The sequence below is a fragment of the Myotis yumanensis genome, unplaced genomic scaffold (assembly GCF_028538775.1).
Source record: "Myotis yumanensis isolate MYYU_CA2020_CCGP unplaced genomic scaffold, mMyoYum1.0.hap1 SCAF_2, whole genome shotgun sequence".
Classification (NCBI taxonomy): domain Eukaryota; kingdom Metazoa; phylum Chordata; class Mammalia; order Chiroptera; family Vespertilionidae; genus Myotis; species Myotis yumanensis.
Window position 1 is genome coordinate 164,062,719 of NW_027223753.1, and position 14,483 is coordinate 164,077,201.

The 14,483-nt window shown below is 41.8% G+C and overlaps 1 protein-coding gene across 1 annotated transcript in view; it reads left to right on the forward strand.

Annotated features, from left to right (window-relative positions):
- The window catches only part of PAK2 (p21 (RAC1) activated kinase 2), a 108,391-nt gene that overhangs the window by 87,286 nt on the left and 6,622 nt on the right, over positions 1-14,483 (forward strand). The window contains exons 12-13 of the mRNA XM_070406482.1: positions 2,073-2,172; positions 7,000-7,196. Of these exons, the coding sequence (XP_070262583.1) occupies positions 2,073-2,172; positions 7,000-7,196 (297 nt within the window). The remainder of the gene's footprint in view (positions 1-2,072; positions 2,173-6,999; positions 7,197-14,483) is intronic.

Here is a 14,483-nt window from a genome sequence, read left to right on the forward strand (position 1 = left end):
TATTATAGATTACTAGACCTACTGTCTGATTTTAAATCATAAATTCTGCCAAATTGCCTAAGTTAACTCAAAACAGGAGCCTTCCTTCTTCCAGCTAACCTTTCCTACAGATGAGACTTGGGTTAATGATTTGCTTATTGTTATTGAAACTGTGATACTACTTTTGAATATCATAGGAATCATTATTTTAATGGACAAAATTGTAAAAGTTCTTAAGACCATTGTGTTTTTAAGGGTTTTTTTATGCTCACCCAAGGATACATTTTACTGATTATTTAGAGGGGGGGGGGGGGGGCACATTCCTAGATTATGGGTTTGATCCCTGGTCGGGGCACCTGTGTGAGGCAACTGATTGATGTCTCTCTCTAGCTCTCTCTTACATCAATGTTTCTCCCTCTCTCTGTCTCTCTCTCCCCCTAAAAAACAATTAAAATTATTTATTTATTTATTTATTTATTTTAAAGTATATTTTTATTGATTTCAGAAAGGAAGGGAGAGGTAGGGAGAGATAGAAGCATCAATAATGAGAGAGAATCATTTATCAGCTGCCTCCTGCACTCCCTCTACTGGGGATTGAGCCTGTAATCCGGGCATAAGCCCTGACAGGGAATTGTACAGGTGACCTCCTGGTGCATAGGGTGATGCTCATTCTTGTGTTTAAGGAAGCAGGGAGAAATTTTTTCTCGCTTTGGACTCATTCTGCTTTCTGAAACATTAGCAGAAGAAGAAAGTTATTCCTTTATCATTGGTGTCTAGGTTGTGGATATTAGCTTTATGTAAAATTCACCATAGAAGAAATGAAGAAAACATCTTACATCACATTGATGAACAGCTAAATGGAACCATACCAGCCATAATCTTACCCACTTTTCATGGCACATTGATTAGACTTGAGTATCTGAGATTTATGTGGGAATAATCACAATTTTATCCTTTACTATTGAAGTGATTTCTAAAGAGCCTTGTGCATGTTTGCAGGTGCTGTATACCTTTAAGCACTTAAACCTGAAAAGGCCTAGAAATGATATAGACTCACCTATCTATATATATAAAAAGCCAGCAACTGTAACGGCCATAACGACCCTAATGACCTGGCGCTATGATGCCCACTGTGGCCAGTGAACCAGCCCGATCAGGGGGTGAGGCCGGCCGGCCAACCTCCTGGCCTCTCCCCACTGCCGGCCCGCCCCTGATCGGATTCTCCCACCCCAATCAAGAGCAGGCCGCCAACCAAACGCCCCCTCCCTTTCCCCAGCCAGGCCCACCCCCGATCAGCCCGCCCCACCACCATAGTCCCACAGCCCACCCCCTCAGCCGGCCACCCCTGATCACACACTCCCACCCCAATAGGGTGCGGGACTGGGTGGCCAACCTCCTGCAGCCCCTCCCCCGGCTGGCCACGCCCTTGATGGGCCACCACCCTGATCAGCCCATAGCCCCTCCCCCCAGCCAGCCCCACCCCTGATTGCCCCCCCCCACCCTAATAGGGGGCGGGGCCAGCTGGTCAACCTCCTTCATCCCCCTGGCCCCACCCCAATCGGGCAGGGCCAGCCAGCCAACCACCCATGGCCCCTCCCCCAGGCCACTGGGCCCCCCCATCAGCAACCCTCATCCCATTAAGGGGCGGTGCCCACCAGCCAGTCACCTGCAGCCCCTTCCGCCAGTCACCCGGCCCTGATTGGGCCTGATTGGGGCAGGCCGGCTGGCCAACCTCCCACCATCTCCTCCTTACAGCCTGATCTGACCAGACCCCACCCATGCACGAATTCGTGCACTAGGCCTCTAGTCATTTTATAAATGAAAATACTGAACACACAATGATAGGACTAGCTATGACATCATTTAATAATTGTTTCTGGGTAAGACCAGTGGGTGGGAGATAATGGATCTAATTAATTGTCTTATTTTTATAACTTTGCACATAAAAGGATGTTTTTTTCTTTATAAATAGAAGTATTGCAGTGTCTTCTGCTGGATACTAGAAGCGATGCCCAGGCCATAAGTACTGTATGTAAACCTTCCTTAGACTTTTCAGAGACTGTTTTATTAATTGCTTTTATTCTTCTGTTCAGTGTTTACAGGCATTGGAGTTTTTACATGCTAATCAAGTGATCCACAGAGACATTAAAAGTGACAATGTGCTTTTGGGGATGGAAGGATCAGTTAAACTTAGTGAGTAACAAATGAACAAATAACATTTATTTGCTATTTATTATAATTTTTGCCTTTTATTTAAATAAAAACCTCTTATGCTATTAATATTGTTATGACTTAATAGATGGAGAGGGAGGGAGAATAGTGGTAAAGAATATGGACTCTCAACAGGACAGCCTGTGTTTAAATAGCAGAGCTGCTATACTTGCTGAATAATTTTAGGTGAGTTACTTAATCTCTTCATGTTTTTCTCATTTTTATAATATGGAAAATAATAATATCTATCTCAAAGAATTCTTCTGGAGATTAAAACACTAAGGAACAGTACCTAGGACTATCATAATGTTGGTGCTATCTTCCAAAGATGAACTTGAATTTGTTTCTGCTATCTTTTTTTTTTTTTTTTAATTTAAGAGGAAGAGAGGGAAAGAGAGATAGAACATCAATGATGAGAGAGAATCATTGATTGGCTGCCTCCTTCACGCCCCCTACTGGTAATCCAGCCTTCAACCCAGGCATGTGCCCTGACGAGGATCCAACTGTGACCTCCTGGTTCATAGGTTGACGCTCAACCCCTAAGCCACATCGGCTGGGCTCTGCTATCTTTTAGGTCATGCTATTCCACTTTCATTGGATTTGGCAATGTGGCCTAATCATTTGAAGGCCTATGTGACCCTGACCTTGGAAACGATAAGGGAAAAAAACTCTTATAACCCTCTTTTCATATATATCTTCTGTATCAGGCATGGTAGAGTCATGGGGGAAAAAATCATAGGTTCTTTTTCCTCTGCTAGTTATAATGTCTCACTTCCAACCATGCCCTCTGTAGGATTTAAGAACTTCTTTTTTCTTTTCTTTTTTTTAATAAAAAGGAACTTCTACTGAGGTTTCTCCAACTATGCAAAACTCAAGGCATTTCTTGGATCAAGAAACCAAAAACTTTTTCTTCTGTTCTGCTCGAGTTTCACTGCTTTTTCAGCATCTCCTTAAGATACATCCTTTAAAAATTATTCAACCACAAGAAAAAGGGTCTGGATTCTATCAGATGGTCAGAATATAAAGTTACTAACCTTCATCTTAGTGGGCAAGTTAAAAATGGACAGTTTCATACATTTTTAGTGAATACATATGTAAACTGAATTGGACTTTTTCAGATAATACTTAATCCTAGCTCTTCTGCTTACTAGATGAATAATCTTGGGTAAGTTATCTAAAAATATATGTGTCTGTTTCCCCATTTGTAAAATGAGAATAATAGTAATGTACCTGTCTAATAGAGTTATCGTGAGGATTAGATATGTTAATTCTTATAAGGTATTGGGAACAGTATCTTTTTTTATAAGCTCTCATTTTAGCCATGGATAGTATGATTTGACCTAACAATTGTTCTTTCAGGATTCACTCCTATAGAATTACTAAACATATGCACAATTACAAAGATGTTCTCTGCAGCATTGTAAGGAAAACCAAAATATGTTAAATGTCTAGTGGTACAGGAATGTTTAAATGTTATGATTTTTTTTATATTCTTTTGTTTTTGTATATTCTTTAGTATTGTATAGTTATAATAATGAGGTAGTTCAGTGTATTAATATGGAAAGATCTCTAAAAATTGTTTTTTAAAAGTTTACAAAATATCTTAATTAGATAGAATGAATCATGTGGTTCATAGATATTATTTGTATGTATGTAAATGCATAACAAAAAGTCTAAAGTTTACATTTATATTCAACTATTGTAATATTTTAAAAATTAAATAAAGAATAAACAAATATAAAAGCTCTGGAAATAATTTTTTAGAGGAAGAAAAAAGGAAAGATTGCAAACATAAACATTAACAGTAGTTACATATGGAACAGAATGGGAGAGAGGAAAAAATTCTAGATTCTCATCCTGACTTTGCCACTGACTAGGCATTCTACTATTCAGTTATTATAAAACTAGAGGCCCAGTGCATAAAATTCATGTACGGAGGCAGTTCCCTCAGCCCGGCCTGCGCTTTCTCACAGTTCCGGACCCTTCGCTCCTTACCGCTCGCCTGCTCACTGCTCCTTACCACTCGTCTTGCTGCTCCTTAGCACTGCCTTGGAGGCAGGAGAGGCTCCCACCACCACCGCTGCGCTCACCAGCCATGAGCCCAGCTTGTGGCTGAGTGGTGCTCCCCCTGTGGGAGTGCACTGACCACCAGGGGGCAGCTCCTGCGTTGTGCATCTGCCCCCTGGTGGTCAGTACACATCATAGCGACTGGTCGTTCTGGTCGTTCCATTGTAATGGTCACTTAGGTTTTTATATATATACTAGAGGCCCAGTGCACAAAAATTTGTGCACTCAGCGGGAGGGGGTCCCTCAGCCTGGTCTGTGCCCCTCTCGCAGTCTGGGACCCCTCGGGGGTGACCACTTGCTGGCTTAGGCCTGCTCCCCGGGGTATTGGGCCTAAGATGGCAATCAGACATCCCTCTGGCAGCCCGGCAGCCCTCGGGGGATGTCCACTTGCCCGTGGGGAGCAGACCTAAGCTGCAGTCAGACATCCTTAGCGCTGCTGAGGAGGCAGGAGAGGCTCCCACCACCACTGCTGTACTGGCAGCCGTCAGCCTGGCTTGTGGCTGATCAGAGCTCCCCCCTGTGAGAGCGCACTGACCACCAGAGGGCAGCTCCTGCATTGAGCGTCTGCCCCCTGGTGGTCAGTGTGTGTCATAGTGACCAGTCATTCCCAGTCTTTCTGCTGTTAGGGTCAGTTTGCATATTACCCTTTTACTATATAGGATAGAGGCCTGGTGCACGGGTGGGGGCCGGCTGGTTTGCCCTGAAGGGTGATCCGGATCAGGGTGGGGGTCCTGCTTGGGTGCCTGGCCGGCCTGAGTGAGGGTCTGATGGCTGTTTGCAGCTGGCCACACCCCCTTTAGGGTGGGGGTCCCCACTGGGTTTCCTGGCCAGCCTGGATGACAGGCTGATGGCTGTTTGCAGCGGGTCACACCACCTTCAGGGTGGGGGTCCCCACTGGGGTGCCTGGCCAGTCTGGGTGAGGGGCTGAGGGCCGTTTTCAGGCTGGCGGGCGACTGAAGCTCCCAGCCTCTCTTTTTTTTTCTTTTTTTTTTTAATTCTGGGATTTATTTACCTTCTATAGCTGTCACTGGAGCTGAGAGCCGGCTCCAGCTCTGAGGCCATGGCTGGCTGAAAGCAGGTATCTGGGTTTGTTTAGCTTCTATAATTGAAACTCTGTTGCCATCACTGGCGCTCTAAGCTCTGAGGCCCCGACTGGCTGAAAGCAGGTATCTGGGGTTTGTTTAGCTTCTATAATTGAAACATTGTTGCTTTTGGGCTCAGAGCCGGGCCGCAGCAGGCGGAGAACCTTGGCTTCCTCCATCACTGGAGCAAGCAAGCCTCATGTTCACTTCAGATGCGTGGCTGCCGGCCGCCATCTTTGTTGGCAGTTAATTTGCATATCCTGCTGATTAGCCAATGGGAAGCGTAGTGGATGTATGGTCAATTACCATGTTTGTCTACTACTAGATAGGATATAGACTAGAGGTCCAGTGCATGAAATTCATGCACGGGAGCGGGGGGTTCCCTCAGCCTGGCCTGCACCCTCTCCAATCTGGGACCCCTTGGGGGATGTCCAACTGCTGGTTTAGGCCCGACCCCGCAGCAATCTGGACTGCTGGCTCCTAACCACTCACCTGCCTGCCTGATAGCCCCTAACCACTCTGCATGCCTGCCTGATAGCCCCAAAACCCTCTGCCTGCCTGATACCCCTAACTGCTCTCCTGCCTGCCTGACTCCCCTAACAGCTCTCCCCTGCCGACCTGATCTCCCTTACTGCTCTCCCCTGCCAGCCTGATCCCCCTAACTGCTTTCCCCTGCCAGCCTGGTCACCCTAACTGCTCTCCCTTGCCAGCCTGATGGCCCCTAACTGCTCTCCCCTGCCGGCCTGATCACCCCTAACCACCTCTGCCTCAGCCCCACCACTGTGGCTTTGTCCGGAAGACATCCGGTCTACCCGGTCTAATTAGCATATTACCCTTTTATTAATATAGATAAGGAGGTGGGAGTATTGCTGGTGAGCACATTGTAGGTACAGTTATAGTTAAACATGCTCTTTTTCTAGACTCTGCTATCAGCTGTGTAGTTACTAGCTTCTGTTTGTTTTCATCAAAAGTAGTTATCATTTCCTGACCTTTGCCTGTGACTTTTTCTTCTTGACCTTTTTCAACTTTATTAAAATCTTTAGGGCAGAATTAATTTTTTCATTGAATTTATTGGAGTGACATTGCTTAATAAATTATATAGGTTTCAGGGGTACAATTCTATAATACATCACCTGTACATTGTATTGTTTGTTACCATCCCAAGTCAAGTCTCTTTCCATCACCATTTATTCCCCTCCTTATTCTCTTCTACCTGTCCCCAGGCCCCCTTTTTCTCTGGTTAGAATTAATTATTTAGAATAAAAGACCTTCTGATAATTTGTCCTCTGCTTGTGGCAAGTTAAAGTGAAAAAGTGAAAGTATGTAACATCATCAAAATATTTGTAAACCCATCCTAGTGGCTTTATTAATACAGTCTTAAAAAACAAGTGGGTGAGTAGTCAAATGTAATTAATTAAGTTTTCTGCCCTGGCCGGTTCAATTCCCAGTTAAGGACATGTGCCTGGGTTGCAGGCTCGGTGCCTGGGTTGTAGGCTCGGTCCCTGGTAGGGGACATGCAGGAAGCAGCCAGTTGATGTTATGCTTTCACATCAATCCTCTTCCTCTCCCTCTCCCTCTCTTATGTCATCTAAAGTGAATCTTTAGAAAAAACCATCCATGGATACCATTTTAACTTTAGATGTTTTGTTTTGTTTTATAGCTGACTTTGGTTTCTGTGCCCAGATCACCCCTGAGCAGAGCAAGCGAAGTACCATGGTTGGCACACCATACTGGATGGCACCGGAGGTGGTTACACGGAAAGCTTATGGCCCTAAGGTGGACATATGGTCTCTGGGTATCATGGCTATTGAAATGGTAGAAGGAGAGCCTCCATACCTCAATGAAAATCCCTTGAGGGTAAGACAAACACCAGCCTTATTTTAAGAAAAATACTTTTATTTAAAACATTTAGGTAGTACCTGCTTGTTCCAGGCACTGGCCAAGAATTTAGGATGCAAAGTTGATAAAACCTAGTTGTTTCCTTCACTTGGCATCTAAAAAATCATTTGCTTCTGAGTTGAGTTGAATGTGTTAGGTAGAGTTTGTAGATTTTTAGTAAGTTGAATGCTTTAATTTTGTATATAAGTAAGAATTTCCTCACTTTTCTACAGAGTTAAGAGTCCCTAGACATACCCTTCAGGTTATCAACTTTGAACCTTGGCCTCTGGTACCCCTAGGTACAGAGAAGAGGAAAGCAAGATCACATCTGTGAGAAAGCTGTGTAGATGGCAATGTTAAAGCCTGTATTCAAACAAAAGAGTGAGGGCCCTGAGATACAGATGAGGTCAGTAGACTTTAAACAAATATTCAGCAGCTGAGGGTGGAGAGTTTCGGGGTTCCTTCCTTCCTACCTCCCTCCCTCCCTGCCTGCCTGCCTTTATTTTTTTTCTTCTACTTCTACTTTTAAATCACCATATATGGCTCAATATCATAGCACTTTACACCTACAAGAATGACTATAATAAAAAAGTTGAAGAATAATAAGTGTTGGTGAGAATGTGGAGAAATTGGAACCCTTATACTTTGCTAGTGGAAAGGTAAATGGTGCATGTAGCTCTTTGAAAAAGTTCCTCTAAAAGTTAACATTAACATATAACCCAGCAATTCTAGTGCTGTGTATATTCCCAAGAGAATTAAAAGCTTACATCCACTCAAAAACTTGTACACAAATGTTGATAGCAGCATTCTTAGGAGCCAAAAGGTAGAAACAGCCCAAATGTCTATCACCTGATGAATGAATAAACAAAAGTGGTATATGCATATAATGGAATATATTTTAGTCATAATAAAGGAATGAAATACAGATACATAAACATTGAACCTTGAAAGCATTATGCTATATGAAAGAAGTCGAACACAAAGATCATATATTGTATGATTCCATTTACATTCGATTCTTATTCATGGTGGTTAGATTCTACAAAGCCGCAAACACTGAATAATGAAAGCGAAACCATTGCTTCTAGGGGAAATACAGGGTTAGGTTCCTAAAGCCTCTGGTCACAACATTTTGATATACAGCTAATCAACTGATTGATATACAGCCTTGCCTTTATGTGTGTTTCTGTTTAAAGACACTCTATTTAACAGTTGTTGATTGAATAACATTGAACTCACGGCCAACAGCACTATAACTCATGCCTGAATGAAGATTATCAAAGATGTATATTCTCCACAAGGCACATCACAGCCTTCTTGCACTTAGGTACACTAGACAGCTCTTCAGCACTGTGCTTCTCACCTCTGCACATATCCATTAATGATCACAAAAGCACTGAGAGTATTGATTTTGGAGTTGCAAATAAACTTTAGTGAGTAAGTGAATTTGCATGTGTGGAATCTGCACATAATGGGGATTGACTGCATACATTTTATAGATTTCTGTAGAGACAAGAAATTAGTGGTTTCTGGGGACTGAGGAAAGGAGGGAAGAAACCTTTGCAGAGACAAGGTTTGAGGTTTGTGGAAAATCTCCATTGAGCATTCAACAGAGATTGGCACACCTGTATGAGTACTCTGCCCAGGGCTGGGGATATAGCCATCTGCTAAGATTGGAGAGGATGGTGCCCACTGCTCTCATAGGGCTGGGAATAGTGCCTGCTTCTGTCAGCAATAGTAAACCTTGTAAGAGTAAACCTTATATTTCACAGGATGTTGAGTAGAGGACTCAACAGTCTTGCCTCAGTGATAGGAAATAATTACCCTAGACCCGTGGTCGGCAAACTGCGGCTCGCGAGCCACATGCGGCTCTTTGGCCCCTTGAGCGTGGCTCTTCCTAAGCCTTAGGAGTACCCTAATTAAGTTAATAACAATGTACCTACCTATATAGTTTAAGTTTAAAAAATTTGGCTCTCAAAAGAAATTTCAATCATTGTACTGTTGATATTTGGCTCTGTTGACTAAAGAGTTTGCCGACCACGGCCCTAGACTATATGCTGCTATAGTCTAACAAATCTTATTCTAAAACAAGACCCAAAGGTATCTGTTCCAAAGTAACTGTGTCCCAGGACAAAGCTCAAGAATATTTATGAGTCCAGATATATCTGGCACCCAAATACCCAAAGTTTACCAGACAGGCAAAAGAGCAGGAAAATTATAACGCATATGAGGAGAAAAACTGACCCAGAACTGATACAGATAAAAGAATTGGCACAAAAGGGCATTAAAACAATTTTTATAACTGCATTCCAGATGTTAAGTAGAGACATTTGGAAGGTACTTTTTAAATTTATTGATTTTTTTTGAGAGAGCAATTTGTTGTCCACTTACTTATGCATTCATTGGTTGATTCTTGTATGTGCTCTGACTGGGGATCAAACCTTGGCAAATTGGGACAGTGCTCTACTGAGTTAACCAGCCTGGACTTGGAAGTACATTTTTTAAAAAAATTAAACTTACAGATACAGACTACAGTGTTTGAGATTGGATCAATGGCAGATTATACATTGTAGGTAAGTGATTGATAGTAATAGAAACTATCCAAGGGAAACATAGGGACAAAAATGAATTTTTTAAAAAAAATGAAATAGCATCAGTGAGCTGTGAGACAACTTCAGGTGTAATAGAAGTTTTGAAAGAAAGAAAAAAATTCTACAACAAATATCTTTTAAAAACCAAGGCGAAATGAAGATTTTGTGAAATGTACAAACATTGAAAGAATTTATCACCAGCAGATATACACTAAAAGAAATATTAAAGGAAGCTCAGCAGCCCTAACTGGTTTGGCTCAGTGGCTAGAGCGTTGGCCTGCGGACTGAAGGGTCCCAGGTTTAATTCCGGTCAAGGGCATGTACCTTGGTTGTGGGCACATCCCCAGTAGGGAGTGTGCAGGAGGCAGCTGATCGATGTTTCTAACTCTCTATCCCTCTCCCTTCCTCTGTAAAAATCAATAAAATATATTTTGAAATAAATAAATAAATAAATAAAGGAAGCTCAGCAGAAAGAACATGTTAATGTGGCTTCATACAAAGAAATGAAGAACACTAGAAATAGTAACTTAATTGGTAAATGTATAAGATTTTCTTATATAAGTATCTTTAAAAGATAAAACTGTTTAAAAATAATACTGATGGGGGTAGAAAAAGAACATGTATAAGTAAAATGACAATGCCGAGGGGGAGAACTGAAGTGGTATAATGTTATGATTGTGATTATTGAAAGGTGTATGCTATATAAACCCTTAAACAAACATTAAAATAATGAAAGAAAGGGTTACACCTACTAAACCTCAACCAGGAAGTTAAAATGGAATCATAACTCTGGCCCACCCCACCGGCGGGGATGGCCGAGGAATTGTGCTGCAACTCCCTGCACTCCTGCAAGTGGGGTGCTGTGAGCCTATGTACCACCGCCACGCCTGCCTGGGCCCTAGGGCCTGAGGGCAGGTGCCATCAGAACACTGTGCACTGGCCCCATTCTGTTCCAGGAGTGTAAATTCACAGAGAAACATGAATAGATAACAACAGAAAATGGTATTGGAACTGTGGGAATCAGCATTTTTGCACAGGAAGCTTTGGGAGATGTTTACTGTAGTCTGCCTGAAATTGGGACAGAATTGAACAAAAAAGATGAGTTTGGTGCTTTGAAAAGTTGCAGAAAATCCAGGACTTGTCAACAGATCTTGTTATGAAGACGGTTGGCTGACCAAGATGACACTGACTAATCCTTCAGAACTAGATGGACTAGTGAGTGAAGAAGCATATGAGAAGTACATAAAATCTAAGGAGTGAAAATGGAACCTCCTAAACAAAGTAGATGAAACAACTTAATCTGGCATAGTTGTCTTAAATTAGTGATGGATAGAAGATTTAAAATAGCAACTTTTAGTAATACCAATGGAAAAAGAAACTTCAACAATGCTATTGGAAGAAAATTCCCCTTAATTTTCTAATGATTGCAGATAAACACAATATGCATATTTTCACAACACCCTATGATTTTTAGGTAGACTATGGTTATGATATTCAGAATTTCTGAAATTATAAAAAGTATGTAATTCAAGGATAACATTGTTATATTAGGCCTTACATAATATTGTTACTTACTTATATCTGTCTCTGGATTTGGTTCAAAATTATTAATCTTTCCATTGGAAATAATTAGCAGTGGAGAAAAGTTTTTGTTGTTAGTGTCAGATAATGAACAATATCTAAATTTTGCAATATACTGTGTTTGCTGGTGCTATTTTTATACAGTGAAGTGGCAACCTTGAAGGAAAACAAAGTTTAACAATAAAACATTCAACTTCTTGCCCCGGCCAGTTTGGCTCAGTGCTTACAGCGTCAGCTCGAGGATGAAAGAGTTACAGGTTCAATCCCCAGGCATGAATGGGAAGCAACCAATTGATATGTCTTTCTCACGTTGATGTTTCTCTCTCTCTCTCCAACTCCCCCCTCTCTTCCATTCTCTAAAAATCAATGGAAAAAATATCCTCACCCCTCGGGGATAAAAAATAATAATAAAACATTCAACTTTTGTTTTAATAAATAAATAAATGACATTGAGTTAAAGCCATACTGATGGGAGCATTTCAAAGAGGCACAGGAGCCAAACTGAAAGAGCTCTAGTGGCCAAGGTGCAAAAATTTGAACAAAGTAGTATGGGATTATAACCCAAATTGTAATATGTGTGAGCCCATGCTGATAGAAATAAAGTGATTAAATAAACAAGGCAGAAGAGACATCTCCCATGCAGAAGAATTCCAAATATTTAAGGAGATGTTCCACCCTGAAGGACGTGAGGCATAACTCCCACTTCTTAAGTGTAGGCTGCACATAGTGACTTCCTTCCAAAGAGCACAGTATGGAAAGGGGAGAAAAAAGTAACTTTACAGGAGAGAAACCTGACAAACACTACCTCAGCCAGGTGACGAAGTGAACATGAACAGTCGTCAGTCCTGTTGATAGTATGTACCTTTAATATTGAGGCAATGAAAATGCACTCTTACCTCTGTTATCTTCTCTCCCAAACCCATAATCTCTAACCATGAGAAAAACATCAAATCCAAGGACAGCCTACACTCTAATACCTGATCAGTACTCCTTTAAACTGCCAGCGTCATCCAAAGGAAAGGAAAGTCTGAGAAATTGTCACAGCCAGGAGGACCCTACAGAAAAGTGACAAGAACAGAAATAGGAGAGTGGAAGAGTGAATGAAACCTAGTGTGAATGCTGGAAGCACTAGGAGCCCATAAGTGATGCCAGTCAGCAGGGATATATCCTTTTCTTCCACCATATTTAGCTGCATAGGTACAGGCAAGGAGTAGGCAGAGTTTTAACTGTATTTAGCCACTGAGTGCTATAAAGTGCACGAGGGTCAAAAAAGTGATTATGTGGAAAGAATGATGGACACTGGAAGACCAGAAGGATTTATTCGGGTCCAGTGAAGTCTAAGGTTCACTGGCGTGAGGGTAATAAGAGTGAAAAGATAGGAGGTGGAGTGCAATGGAGATTTAAGAGTTGCAGTTATTGATACTCCTAAGATACCCATGGGTGTGTGTGGCTGACGTAGGCTAAAGGACAAGAGCATCAGAAAAGAGACTGGGTGATTGTAACCAGCATCTTTATAGCTATTGGAATTGTGAATTATGAATAATGTTGGACTTGTTAACAACGTTTTATAGATGTTTGAAGCAAAGAATGTTAAAAGTTTGAAAACCCTGGAGTTATAGAGGAGGGTGATAGTGGCCTCAAAAAGAGGCTATAAGGAGCCAAAAGAACACTCCATCCTCAGGGCCATGCAAAGGTGTGTGAGAGGAAAAGCTACCACTAGAGAATGCTGCGGATGAGGCAGATTCCTCATGGGAGAGCCAGGCCTCAATAAGTTAAGGAATATGTTTGAGGAGGGGATGGGAAGTGCATATGAAAATAATTAAGGCTAGAAAGAAGGTGCAGAGGCCGAAACCGGTTTGGCTCAGTGGATAGAGCGTCGGCCTGCAGACTGAAAGGTCCCAGGTTCAATTCCGGTCAGGGGCATGTGCCTGGGTTGCGGGCACATCCCCAGTGGGAGATGTGCAGGAGGCAGCTGGTCGATGTTTCTCTCTCATCGATGTTTCTAACTCTCTGTCTCTCTCCCTTCCTCTCTGTAAAAAATCAATAAAATATATTAAAAAAAAAAAAAACAATAAAACAACTGAAAAAAAAAAAAAAAAAAAAAAAAAGAAGGTGCAGAGGCACATTGGTGTTAGAACGGAGAGGCTGAGGGAATGATTGGGAGTCATGGGTAGCTTATAATCACTAACATAAATGAAGATAGAGTGTAATAAGGTTCATCCCAAAGTAGAGAAGGTTAAGTGTTTGGTTAAGTACTTATTTTTATAGAGTTCCCTATTAATCCCTTCCAATGGAAGAGTTGAAGCTCACAACAGTCATATGACCTTAACTTGAGATTGCTATCTCAAGGATAATTTCTTACAATGAAAATTTAAAAAAAAATATTTTTATTGAGTTCAGAGAGGATGGGAGGGAAGGAGAGAGAGACAGAGAGAGAGAGAGAAAGAGAAACATTAATGATGAGAGATTCATTGATTGGCTGTCTCCTGCATGTCCCTCATTGGGGAACAAGCCTACAACCCGGGCAAGTGTCCTGATTGAGAATCAAACCGTGATCTCCTGGTTCATGGGTTGACGCTCAACCACTGAGCCACGCCACCAGTCAGGCACAATGAAATTTTTTAGTGAAAGTTTTGGGAGAAATGTCAGGTAAAGAGAAATGATCTTAAGTAACACGGAAATGAGCACATTCGTATACTGATGGTACAAGTGTCAGTTGGTATCGTTTTCTGATGGCAGAAAATTTAAATTAGGCTATATGTTCACTTTTTTGTACAGTGTATTTATACATTATCAACATCCCTCACCAAGCTTACATTTTTTAACTATTTTTGTTTTTATTTTATTCATTATTATTATTATTATTATTATTATTTAATAGATTTTAGAGAGAGGACGGGAGAGAGAGAGAGAAACATTGATCAGTTGCCTCTGTGCACTTGCCCTGACGAGGGATGGAACCCGAGACCTGGTATGTGCCCTGATCTGGAATTGAACCCGCCACCTTTTTGTGTATAGGATGATGCTCCAACCAACTGAGTCACACTGGCTAGGACAAGCTTACATTTCTTAACAATCAGTGAACCTACATTGA